Source organism: Enhydra lutris, unplaced genomic scaffold, assembly GCF_002288905.1.
Source record: "Enhydra lutris kenyoni isolate GAN:26980312 unplaced genomic scaffold, ASM228890v2 scaffoldscaffold1, whole genome shotgun sequence".
Lineage (NCBI taxonomy): Eukaryota > Metazoa > Chordata > Mammalia > Carnivora > Mustelidae > Enhydra > Enhydra lutris.
In genome coordinates, this window is record NW_019154085.1 from 95,574,249 (window position 1) to 95,587,766 (window position 13,518).

The 13,518-nt window shown below is 33.4% G+C and overlaps 1 protein-coding gene across 7 annotated transcripts in view; it reads right to left on the reverse strand.

Annotated features, from left to right (window-relative positions):
- Positions 1-13,518, reverse strand: part of LOC111155965 (R3H domain containing 1) — a 135,838-nt gene that overhangs the window by 108,149 nt on the left and 14,171 nt on the right. For 4 of the 7 annotated variants that reach the window (XM_022516910.1, XM_022516828.1, XM_022516569.1 and 1 more), the window contains exons 3-6: positions 10,525-10,566; positions 9,974-10,063; positions 5,690-5,804; positions 4,533-4,611 (exon numbers count right to left, since the gene is read on the reverse strand). In XM_022516910.1, coding sequence (XP_022372618.1) covers positions 4,533-4,611; positions 5,690-5,804; positions 9,974-10,063; positions 10,525-10,566 — 326 coding nt within the window. The remainder of the gene's footprint in view (positions 1-4,532; positions 4,612-5,689; positions 5,805-9,973; positions 10,064-10,524; positions 10,567-13,518) is intronic. The other 3 variants (XM_022516737.1, XM_022516991.1, XM_022516654.1) reach the window with 1 other exon arrangement.

The window sequence follows — 13,518 nt, forward strand, 5'->3', positions numbered from 1 at the left end:
ATTTACATCTCCACCCTTTTATCCACTATAGCTTAGTACATGCTTCCTGTAATATGTAATCAAGGTTAGATATTTTTGTAATGATTTTAAGTTAAAAATTAATAACCTTTAGAGAAGCAGTGCATATAGGATTCAAACTAATAGGTCCACAAATTACTCATCCTAAGGCATAAGGTTTAGCACATGAACCTCAAAGTGGGCATAGTTATTGAAATTATTGTATAGTCTTTTAAAGGGAACCAATGTATGCTGTCTATTATTTAAAAAATAAGAAGAATAGGGATCTCAAACCAATCAATAAGCTATTACCTAAAGCTAAAATGAAGGGGCACCAGTTTTTTACTTATTAAGTATTCTAGCCATTTTACTAGAAATAACTTTAGAGAAACTGTACATAGCTGGTATACTAGTGGCAAATAAAAAAACCAGAAAACAATAATGCTTCTATATGACCACCCCTTTCCCAATATTCCATATGAGCCTGGCCAAACATTTGCAACAGATAAGAAATAAAACAAACATTACTTCCAATAAAAGCAATTTTAGAAATTAAAATAGAACTATTATATGATATTCTCCAGAGCAAATCACTTTTAAAATGTCTCTTCTCAGGATTAATCCAAAAGTTTCTCCCCTTTATTAGTTATATAACACAGTTGCCTATATTATACCTATTTCTTCACTACACGTGGAATTTACACAAAATGGGTATAAAATAAATACAAAAATAGGAAGAAGATTATTTCACTGAATATAATTTCTATCAAAATCAACTTTAGGTCCTTAGGTTCTAATTCAGCAATGATTAGTTAGCGTAGCCTCTGCAAATATTTTTTGCAATAAGAATTCCAGATAAATTAGTTTACATTGGGAGCTAAGTTTATTTATTTGGTTGAGAATAAGCTAAAGATTTAATGATCAGAAGAAAAATTTTGAAATGAAATGTTGACTGAATTTTTATATTACTAAAAATAAAACTGCTTAAAATCTAGAACTCTGAGCAATACTGAATCTTGAAAGTTTTAGTGGAAACTTGCAATATTTACTACTACTTCTGTACCATGTATATCTGGCAATTAATTGCGTGTTTCACTGAGAGAACACTGAGTCATTAAGTAAATCTTATTTCTCACAAAATTTAACATTCGCTCCAACTTTCAAAATCACATCGACATTAGTTATAACTTATACACCAGCCATTACATGAATTATTCACTTATATGTTTATTTAAATATAAATGCATACACAGAAAAAAAAGGTACTGATACATGCTACAACATGGATGAAACTTGAAAATATTATGTTGAGTGAATGAAGCCAGTCCATGAAGACCACATACACATAATTTCATTCATATAAGATATTCAAAACAGGAAAATCTATAGAGATATAAAGTAGATTAGAGCTCAGAGCATAGGAAGGTGAGAGCTAAAGAACAGAGGGTTTCTTTCTGGAATTATGAAAAAATTCTAAAATTGACTGTAGTGATGGCTGTAACCTATCTGTGGGTTTAATAAAGCCATTAACTTGTACATTTAAAGATAACTTTAAAACTTTAGCAATGTAAAAGATAACAGAATTGTAAATAGAAAAATATTTGGGAATGGATAAAAATAGATCTCTAATTGTTGTCTTTACTGAGGTCTCTCCTACAGGTTAAAAGAAAAATTCTGCCTTTCTAGCATCCTATTTTGTTTTATGGAAATTAGCTACGTGTTTTCTACCTTCCCCCTTATTCCTCAATGCACTGAGTTCTGGTTTCTACCATTCCACCCCAAATGAAACAATTTATTAAAAGAGTCAGCAATTTCCTAATTTCTCAACCTAATGAGCAGATCCCTGTGTTACTTTATCTTTCATGAAACAGCTCCTGGCTTCTGACCCCCGGGCAACCCTCTGTTTTTTTGTTTTGTTTTGAGAAAGAGAGAGAAGGTGAGGTAGGGCCAGGGAGAGGGAATGACAGGAGAGGGAGAAAGAATGAGAGAGAGGGAATCTCAAGCAGGCTCCATACCCAGTGTAGAGCCCTATGAGGGGCTCAATCTCAGGACCTTGAGATCATGACCTGAACAGAAATCAAGAGTCAGATGCTAAACTGACTGAGCCATCTAGACTGCCACGCCCTGCCCCAGCTAACCAAGATAAATGGTCTCATTTATTTATTTATTTATTTATTTCCACTTTTAAGACTTAGTCTATCTACATTTTCTATGCTGTCTTTCCACAGAATTTTGTCCTTGTCATTTACTCTATCTCTCAGAGCAAACACATCATCCTCAAGCTTCGTTTCTAGTAGTGACTCTGAATCTATTACTTGATTCAGGCTTATTTACTTGAAAACCAGAGCTCTTTAATTTTGGACAGATCTTATCTCCTGAGTTTTCCATCAGGCACCTCAAACTATACTTATTTATAAAATAACAGAACATGCCCTATTCCATTCAGGCCTGTTCCTTACTCACTTTCTCAGTTAATGGGACTGTCAGCCTAGCCAGAAACCTCGAATCTATTCTGTTCTACTGTATCACACCATCACTATGGTACTTCCTAAATATCTTCAAACATGTCCTTCCCTCTCTATTCTTCCCTATGGTCTCCTAGCCACAATCTTTGTTTATGGTATTGGCCCCTCAGTGCCAAAGTAATCTTTCTAAAATGCACGAATGATTATGTCATTACTCTATTCAAAATCCATTAATTATTCCTCAACTTATCACGTCATATTCAATACTTCTTAAATGGTACGCTATTGGCGTTTCAAGGAAGACTATTTTTCACTGTTCGTTACTGTCTTAAAAATATTTTTGGCATCATCCCTGGCTTCCTAGTAGCACTCCACACTCACCACCCCAGAATGTTGGTACAATCTTAGGTCAAGGACAAATAGAAATGGGTTGTTTTCATACCCAACCGTTCATAGAAATGGTTTTTTTCATACCCAACAACACCTTCCCCATCACTTTCTAAAATTACTTGCCACATGCCTCCCTGCTGGAGCCAGAATGTACAACCTCACACAGTAGTGCATTAGAGAGGAAGTAAACCACCGTGTCTTGTCAATGCACATGTATCTATCTAGAATGTCTTTCTCATTTCTCCGTATGGACAGCTTCTACTTAAAGCACTGTGAATCCAAGACTCAGCTCAGGCATGTATTTTCAGTGAAGCCTTCCCATAACCTTTCAAAAAGAGGTTGAGGCTTCCTCCTTGGATTTTAACAAAACTCCAAAAACCTCTTTTACAACATCAATTCTATTTAATTTTTTAAAAAAGATTTTATGTATTTATTTGACAGAGATGAGACAGAGAGAGAGAGAGCGAGCAAGCACACAAGCAGTCGGAGTAGCAGGCAGAGGGAGGCAGAAGCAGGCTCCCACACATCAATTCTATTTTAATTATATATCATGTGTCTTTTTCTAGCTCAGAGATGGTGAATACTTTAGGGTAGAGACTGTATCTTCTTTTTATCTACAATGTTTTTAGCACAATGTTTAGAACATGACAGATACTCAGTAAATGCCTGTTCAATGAACTAAGGAATTAATTGTTCTATTGTGACCACTGAGGAATAAACTTGAACTGAAGAAAAAAATAAGTCATGTGGACTTGTCATATCTTCCTTCTCACTCCATACTATGTACTCCTTCAGCCCTTTTTCCAAGGAGACCACTTTTCATTTTTGTGGTTCTCTTTTTGGCATTTATGTTAAATGTAAAATAGAAAACCAAGATGATACTACAATAAATCTTGAATGAAAATAAAGCTTATGTTAAATCATGACATAAGTCTCAGGGAGAATAAAGAGAGTTATTCCTGTTCTCTTCCTTGTGCATATACCCAAAGAAACTGTTTCATTTTCATTTTAGTGTATGTTAAAGAACTATCACTTTGGGAAGCTAACATCTGGAGGAGGGATTCTCAAACTTGAATCTTCTATCCCATGAACGTATTTGTTAGATTTTTTGTAGATAAGCCTTTTTGTGGGGAGAATGCCACAAAGGGGTCAATGACCCACCAGAAAGTTAAGAGTCTATTCATTAGTACCCTGGCAACACAAAGGGTTTCATAGTGACCCACATAAGTACCTTAAAAATCTATGAGTTGAAAGTGAATACGTAAGAAGGAACAAAAATTCTGCCTTAAGCTATATTCAAAAACTGACTATAAATGGATACGCCAGGCTCTTATGTGGTTGAGAGTATTATTATGAGGGAAGTTTTTTCTTCTTTTTTTCCATGATTCATGATTACCTCTCTACCTCAATTAAGAGCCAAAATATCTTGGTGATTCTATATTTCTAAAAATTCCTATAAAAAGGATGAATTATTTTTATATCATGGGACATGAATAATGCAAAGAACTATTTATACATGTGCATATAGTAGACCAACATCTTAGCCCTAAGGAACTAAAATGTTTCTGGTGTACTTCAAACACTGCAATCTTATTCTAACATTCTAACTCCATAATGAAAACAAACATAGCAAAATTATGGTACTCTAAGCAATGTAAACCTTATAAATTTAATTTTTACCTGGGATTGTTTTTTAATGTATTTACTAAAAATTCATGTAGATCTATGCCAGTTGAATCAGTGTATTCTTGACTGGAATCTAAAAAACAACAACACAAAAACCCAGTATAAAGCTGTTTGAAAATAAATCCCTTTCTCTTTCACACATGATGCATATCTTAAATAAAATGAGATGCCCCACACGGGAAAAAAATTGACAAATTAGGAAAAAGGATTTATGATGAACTCTGATGACCACAAGCTTTCTACTCCCATAAAATAAACATAACATCGATTTATATAACTGCATGTACATGCATGTTCTTAAAATTTTTTCTCACATGTGTCAGTTTACTCTAAATTCTTTTTAAGACCCTTTTATATACACACAATTCTCATGACTAAAAATGCCTCCTTGAGTGAAAAATTAGAATGAGTTAAATAATCATCTACTTTTAGTGCAAATTAAGACAGCTTAGTTCAGTTATGAATATAAATAGAGACAATAATTTGGAGGTAGGTAGAAATTCTAGTTCTGAAAGAATATTCAATTAGATTTGATCAGGTCTATCACCAAAGGCTTGCTTTCAAAATAGTTTTCCAGACTATGCATGCATAGTTTTGCACATTTACCTTTTCCCCTAAATGTAATATACTTATGTTGTTTATAACACCGGCCAATGTAACTGAGTTTATAAATCAAAGAAGCATTTTTACTGACTTGCAATGCCAGATGATGGTGGAGTTCCTTGAAACGGATTACGAAAGATAAACATTCTGGGTTTCCAAGAATATTCTTACCGGATACTGAATATTTTGGCATCAGCTCGTTGTATCATAAAGAATTAAAGAGCAATATTATTTTTAGTGGAATCAAGTATGCCAATTACAGTGATTCCAGTATTTCATTATGAGAGACCAATAAGAGGTCAAGAACAGTTACCTGCCTCAGTGATTCTGGCCTATGTTGCAGTTTTTTGGCCGAAGCATCTTACCAATGTCCAGATTTGTGTTATGTCATTTTGCCCAGATGAGCAAATATTCTATCATCCCTTCGGTCTGTTCTGTTAGCATTTTTACTGCAGATACACTATTTTTAGTTTTTCTGGGGGTAAAGGATGGCATTATTGATGTTAAAATTAAAATTTTGTTTGAAAACACAGAAATAAATTGCAAACCTCTTGATAACATTTTTCTGGGCAACTTATCACTGGCTTTTTCTTTTTCTGCTTCATCTTTTGAGGGCTTCTCCTCTTTTTCAAATGATTGTGTTAACTGGATCTGAATTTTCTCCTGTTGGAAGGCAAAATCGGTTATAAATGAAAATATAAAGCAATTTAGTTAATACCACATTTTTATTTTTTGAGTAACACAAAACCGTACAGAGGAGGAAAGGGACAAAGATTTTTATGCTATTCAATTAGATTTTTCAAAATGGAATACAACTTAATATTTTTATCACTTTTATCTAAGTCTTGATAGAATATGTTGAAATTAATGTTTGAGTTGAAAATATCAATTGAAACATATCCTCTAAATTACTTTAGAGAGTTTTCCATATTACTCAGAAAAGAGCTACTTGTGAAACCTCTAGAGGGTCAGAAGCAAGGTCTTCTTAACCTATTTTTGTACTGGAGAAGCCACGGCCAAACAAAAGAATAATAATGATCATTGGCCAAACAAAAGAATAATAATTATCCTCAATCATGATGACAGGAGTAACTGACAAGCCAATACCTAAAAAATAATTTTTTCAGTATCCATTATAATCTCATATTCCTCCATTCTCTTGCCATATAAATATATAAGTAAAACTTTCCAAAACCAAATCCACAAAACTGATTATTTTTAATTTATGATTTACACATTACTGTTCTTCCTTCAATCACCACAAAATTTGAGACAGGTTTCAAGTAAGACTGTTTTCTTCCTGGATATGTAATATTTAATTGGGAAGAAATCATATCCTATAAAACTGAAAAGAAGGAATTCTACATTTCATTTCAAAAATGGTGTCATTACATGTAATTTCAGAAACCAAAGAAGTAATTGTAAATGAATTCACATAGCCTAAAAGGGCAAAAAAAAAGAAAAGAAAAAAAAAGAAAAAGTCACATAGCTCTGTTTATTCAGGCGAAGTTATAAAGGTAGAATAACTTCCAGACCATTTCTATTAACGATAGAAGTATGATCTATTTGTAGACTACATAATACTATTCTTTAGTGATGAAAAACATTGATCAGACAATTACTTCACTTTTTTGGGTGATAGCTGTGGTGGAAATAGGTCTAATAAGTCAACATCAAAGGGGATATAAATTTCAGGAGTTGAACTTGTAGCCACAAGAATTTTATAAACCCCCGCCCCCGCTCATATTTTTTTTTCAAATAGTATTTGACAGAATTCCAGATCTCATATATATACGTATGCATTTTTTCCTATAGATTTGCAGACTGCTATGTTTACCTTCTTTTACTTCTGCTTCTCATCCTACCTCAGTTCAAATTTGTGCTTAGAATATAGGGCAAAAGCTCTGCATGGGCAATTTTTATTAAAATGATGAATACTTGGCTTTATGCCCTCTTTGTCTTGCTTACCAAACTTCATACATTAATCAACTTCATACATTTATCAACTGGTAAGTCATTTTTCTCATAATGACTCATTTTCTAATCTACTTTCCTTATTCTGTTCCTAAATGTAAAACAGATATTTAAAAATGAAACTATGTTTCAGAAGTAGAACATTACAGAAGTTTTCCTGACTTACACATTCTACGCCAACTCAAGAATAATCTATGAAATCCATGTTGGAAGAAAAGATTTCACATTTAGACCTTCACTAAAAGGAACTTCCATGATCAGATTTCATTTCTAAATTCCCTTCCCAAAGCCCTACATTTTAATTACAGATATTAAATTATTTTATCAAGATGAACTATATTTAAAAATCCAGTAGGCTTCATACACTGAGGCCTTGCTTTCCATTGGTACTGAGGCCTTGTTTCTAGTAGCAAATAAACGAGACATATTTCAAACTCAGTAGTCCTTTTAAATGAACTCTTCTCACTATAAATAACTAGAAGGATAGCAACATCTCCAGAGGAAGCTATAATTCCTTTACTCTTCACTGTCATTGACATCTGTTATTGAGGTCACTTCCCTCTCATAAGCTCTCATCAGACACAAGTGACATCTCTCTTTTAATTGCCTCTCAACCTTTTGAATAATGCGTTTTACTCCAGATTAATTCCTCAAAAATCACATTCTGAAGCAGGCATTATCAGTTGGAAAGTGTCTCTACTGCAAAGAATTAGATACTACCACATTTTATAAGAAATGGTTCATTTTCTAATATCCATTTAGGTGCACTTTAGTTAACTTAAGGCTTAGAAGAAGATAAATTTCTACTAAAAGCAGTATCTTTTATTAAGAGAATAATAATGGGTTATTATCTGAAAAGAATTATTGTATCCAAGAGAAATTGAGAAAGAATCTATTAAGTGGAATACTGAACTCTGGCATGAATACCTTATTCATTATTCACATGCTATAAACTCAGCTCCTTCAACTTTATATAAACACAAAAATTATTATCTCTGATCAATAACATATTAATATACAACATACACTCTTGATATTAATTTTTTCTCATATAAATTTTCACTAGACGTATTTGTGTAGCACTGTGAGAATTTTCCCTCTAATATTTTTCGGATCAGGTTAAAATGTACTGAATAAAACCCAAGATCACATTACACTTTTTCTCAAAAAGTATGTACTTCTTCCATATTAACAGAGTTATGAATGCCTGACCCTTCTCATTTTCTCAATATCCTTAGATTAATTCCACGAGGCTAAGATGATGCAACATATTGGACAATGGAATGAAGAAATGAATTCTCAAAAAACCTTATAATATCCATTGTTCCACCTTGTACGAGGTGTATTGTTTACTCTGACTTGTACAATATAACTTTTAAAATTGCTATTTCAAAAATATTTTATTCATTTCTTCCAAAGTATATCATAACTCTTCAGCCTTGTCAACAACCATGTAAAAGCCAAAGGTTAACATTTAAAAATGTTCTCCAGGCAATAATTCTTAATAAAATATTTTGATTTTATTTTAGCTTCTTGCTAGAAAGTTCATTCATTATTTTATTACTAAAGTGTATCTACTTTATAGAATATACAACTATCTTCTAACCATGTAGTTAAATTTTAAATAAAAATCACAAATTTTGAACCCCATGTTCCTGACACTTGAACAAATTTCAAAGGAAATGAATCTGTATATATTCACTGACAATAAATAATTTATTTTCAAAAACTTCCTTTTCTTGTATTTTGGAAACAAAGAAGTGAAGTGTTTTTAAAGAACCCAACACGTTCTAAATATGTGACAACTATCTTCAATATCTATAGGAGGGTTTTGAGGTATCAGCTTCTAAATCAAGGTAAAGTATAAGTCTTTTTGAATTAATAAATGTACAATTGGCATTTATTTTTTAAAAAAAAAGTACAACCTGCCATAACCATTTTTTTCCTTCCTCTTTTTAGTCACAGTTTCTTAAATAGCCATGAAGATGCTTCAATTCTTTGAAAGTGGATTATTGAGATATAAAGGGATTTCAGTGCTCAAATCCTTAAGAAGTAGAACACACCACCAACAGGCAAAGTTATCATACTTGATGACATTGGTAAGAGGGTCCTAAAACATTTATGTATAAATATCGAAAAGTAACATGAGACGAAGATCAGTGCATAGCTGAGATGATGAGAAAAGTGAAGTTATAGCATTAAAGAAAATACAAAAGGCAAACTGGACCATTTGCTTAAACCTCACTTGTTCAATATTTTACAAGTACAGACAGAAGAGAAATTAGAAGTATTAAACTATTACAGCCAACCTGACTAGAAAACTGGCTTCACCATGCATTCAGGTTAATAAGTAAAATCATACATCAAGCCAAAGTCTGGGTAGTCTCCTCTTCACACACAAGCAGTAAGTGTTTAACAAATTCATAAAAGCCAAAATCAAAAGTGCAAATTTCACCACAATTACAATCACTCTAAGTATTACATTAATATTTTATAACTTTTCAATAATATATAATCCTTTACAGCCATATTCCCAGTTAGGTATATAGTTCCTACATTTTTCCAGAGTGAAGCTACTGCACTAAGCCTCATATTGAAGTAACAAGGTTTTTCTACCTTTTCATCTGTATCTTCAGTGGCACCTATTATGAAATCAGTTTCACTCATTAAAAATAAAACAAACAAATGAAAACACATACATAATGCACACACATGCATATACAACTTTTATTTAACCTAATGAAAAAATATTCTCCAGGAAGCAGGTTACTGCACCATGTCTTTAAATAACCATTTTCTTGTTTTGTTTTTGTTTGGTGTTTTTTTTTTGTTTTGTTTTGTTTTGTTTTGTTTTTTACCTGGTTCTCCTGTGATATCTCTGCTGTAGGGGGTGGTGGAGATTCTTCACACACTGCAAGGCTCCGAACTAGCTTTAACTTTGAGCTTGACTAAAGAAAAGTATTTAAAATTAACACTACATTTCACAAATCTAGGGCATATCCAAAAGCCCCCTAGAGTTTCTTAAGTTTCTTTATAGTTTTGGCCATGTATAAAAGTAGGTGAAATGTGCAAGTTAAATATATCATTAAATATCACAAAACCCTGTTAAGAGTGAAAACAAATAACTGCAGTTTCAAAAACTGTAGCAATAGCAAGGATGGGACTAATTTCAATTTCAAAACCCAAAGAATGGTAAGAAAGCCATTTTCTCTATAGAGAACCATTAAAGATATAGAAGCAATGCACAAAAGCAACTAGGCAAGGCAAAAACCCCAAATAAAACAAAATAAGCTTTCTGCCCCAAACAAAATATGACAAAACTAAACTGAATGCAGCGCTGTATGAAAACAAGGATTCATCAAGCATGAAGGAAGGCCCTTGGCATGCCAGCACAAAATATTTACTATACCTTAGACCTTTTTCCTGTCTGTCCAAATGACTGCAATGGCCGCTGAACACACAAGAAAGATTTGTATTAAATTTCATACTGAAACAGAGAGATTGTTGCTTAATTCATAATCCTAAACCCCAGAGAAACTACCTGCACAAGTATTGGAAATGAGGAAATCAAAGTTGCTTTTAAGTATAAAGTACTGATTCCTCCCAGAAGCACACTTGAGGAAGATTCTCTAAAATCATTCTGTGGGTTGGTATTTTCTTTAAGTCAGCAAATGGCCACAATTTCCATGTTAACTGAGCTAAATGGAACTTGTAAGGTGACTTCTTAGGTAGTACCAAAATAAAATACACTTCTTAAGTTATTTTATAACACATTACACTTTAACTAAGATTAGGAAAAACACACACATACACACACAACCCTGAGGCATTTTATGTAGCTGTGCTTAGAAAAGTTCCAAACTTACTAAGAAGAACGTTTCAAATGCACATTGAGTCAGAGTACAACCACCTATCAACAGCATCTTTTCAACACTGTAGGAAGTACCCCACTAGTTTATTAGTGACAGAATCCTATTTGCCTGGTCTAGGGTAAGGCAATGAAGCAGAATCGAAGAAAAGAGGGCAGAGTTACAATGTGCAGGTTCATTCAGCATGACTGTAAGATCATCAGTCACAAGACTGGGGCAACCAGCTCTAGTTTGTGATACTGGGCTTTGGTTCGGGAAAGCAGCTGAAGTGCCTGTGAAATACAGCCAGATAGATTTTAAACACCCTTTACTTCCTCCCACCTCCTCCAATCTACCTCTCAAACCCCTATACCAAACAGGTATCTATCATCCACACATATTAAAACCAAGAAGCTAGTTTGGTACCAAACATGAAACAGATAAAAAAAAAGTCCTTAATACCTAGATTACTACGCTTCACATATGAAAAAAAGCCACCACCTCATCCTAACATCCAAGAAAGCCTTCTGTAAAACCAACAGAAATGAGAATCTGCAGTACCAATGTGTCCTGTCCCCCATTTCGTGCCTAAAGTTCTTGAAAGATAAGCAGCACTGTATTTTGGGGGATTTTGTCCCTGGATTATGCATACTACAAATTTAATAGTGACAATAAAAGGAAAATAGAAAAAATAAAGGAAAGTGATTTTTCATGTCTTACAGAGAAGAAAACAGCACGTAAGTTCATGCAGATGCACACATTAGTGCTCCCTACGAGAGCTTCTACATGTCGGGACTGACCTCTGTTCCCATTTACTTCCTTTAATTTGATCAAGAGGATTTCTAATAGTCTAAATATAGAATTAAAAGAGTTATGCTACATAATGGAATGAGGGTTTACAGGCAAAAAAGTGGGAGAAAAATCAATAAATGAATGCTACAAAATGCACAAAACTGAATTGAGTTCCAAGGCATTAGAAGAAAAAAGAATTTGTAACTTACTCCCGTCCTCAGACATACCTTATAATTCTAAGTATAAAGGGTACAAAACTCCTATTAAAACACTTTAAAATAAAGAGATTAAAATATCTTAAAATCTTTTTAAAAAAATTTTTAAAGATATCTTAAGATCTTTTTAGAAAAACAAGATGTTTACTGTGACAACTATATATCTCTAAAATAATGCTTCCAAAATTACTCATTTATTGAAATCTATATGAAAACAGAAGGATGTTAATAGCGACAAAGTACATAAAACCAAACATCAAATTTTGAGCAAATTAACATACTAGGCAATTTTCCTAATAAAGCATGGTTTTTTTTTCTTGTTCACAATCTGCTCAAAATATCTTTATATCAACAGGGTGGACAGAACATTTAGGTTTAATATCAGTTACACAATATTAACATAAACTTCCACAAGTACAGATAGGATATTGTTTCCTTTTGAGCTGGCAAAGTGACTACAGACAAAACACTTTAAAATAAGGATAAAATAAAGATAAAGATAAAGATATAAAAATAAAAATATTTTATTTAAAATAGAAGAGATGGGGAACTTGCAAGTACAAGCTGTATTTCCTATGCAGGAGGACTGCATTTAAATCTCTAGCTTTGCTTATTAGTAGATGACCCTGGTCAAATTTTTTAGTTTATTCTCATCTGTATAAAAGGCCATACTATTCGTACTTAGTTTTAAAGGCTCTTGAATAAGTTCATTAAAAGGCAGACTTTAAAAGGGGGTTTTGTGGGGCGCCTGGGTGGCTCAGTGGGTTAAAGCCTCTGCCTTCGGCTCAGGTCGTGATCCCAGGGTCCTGGGATCGAGCCCCGCATTGGGCTCTCTGCTCAGCAGGGAGCCTGCTTCCCTTCCTCTCTCTCTCTCTGCCTGCCTCTCTGTCTACTTGTGATCTCTGCCTGTCAAATAAATAAATAAATAAGTAAATCTTTAAAAAAAAAAAGGGGGGGTTGTAAAACCTAAAGCAATATAGATATATAGTAGGTTATTAAAGGTTAGGAATCTAGTGTGTCAGAAGACCAATGTCCTACTTCTGCTCACTAGTCATAAGATTTAACTTAAAAACAATTAAGTGAGGATACTGTATGTTATTCCTATAGTAATGACTTAAAGTTTTCATAGACATATATGCATTCATCAGCTCAGTTTTAATTCAGAAGGAACCTCTGATGACAGTGAAGATGAAAAGAGAGATGTAAAATTATCTCAGCGTGACTTCATTTAATTGACATATTCTAAGTTCCTGCTTACATACAAGACACTGCCAAGGCACTGGGGCTACACAGATGAGTAAGACAGTTTCCAGTCTCAAGGACATTACAGCCCAAGTTTGGAATTCCTAAAGAGTCAAGCAGAACCCAAGACCTTCAGAATCTAAGTTGAGTGCACTTTACATCAGCCCTATAAAAACATTTTGTGGATCAAATACTCCTTATGACAGAATACTAAAGATGGCCTCCCCAAATTCCCATCCCCCATTATTTAATCAAACTCCAACCTAAGTCAGGCTGTGAGGGGGGTTTTAAGATGTCATTAAAGTC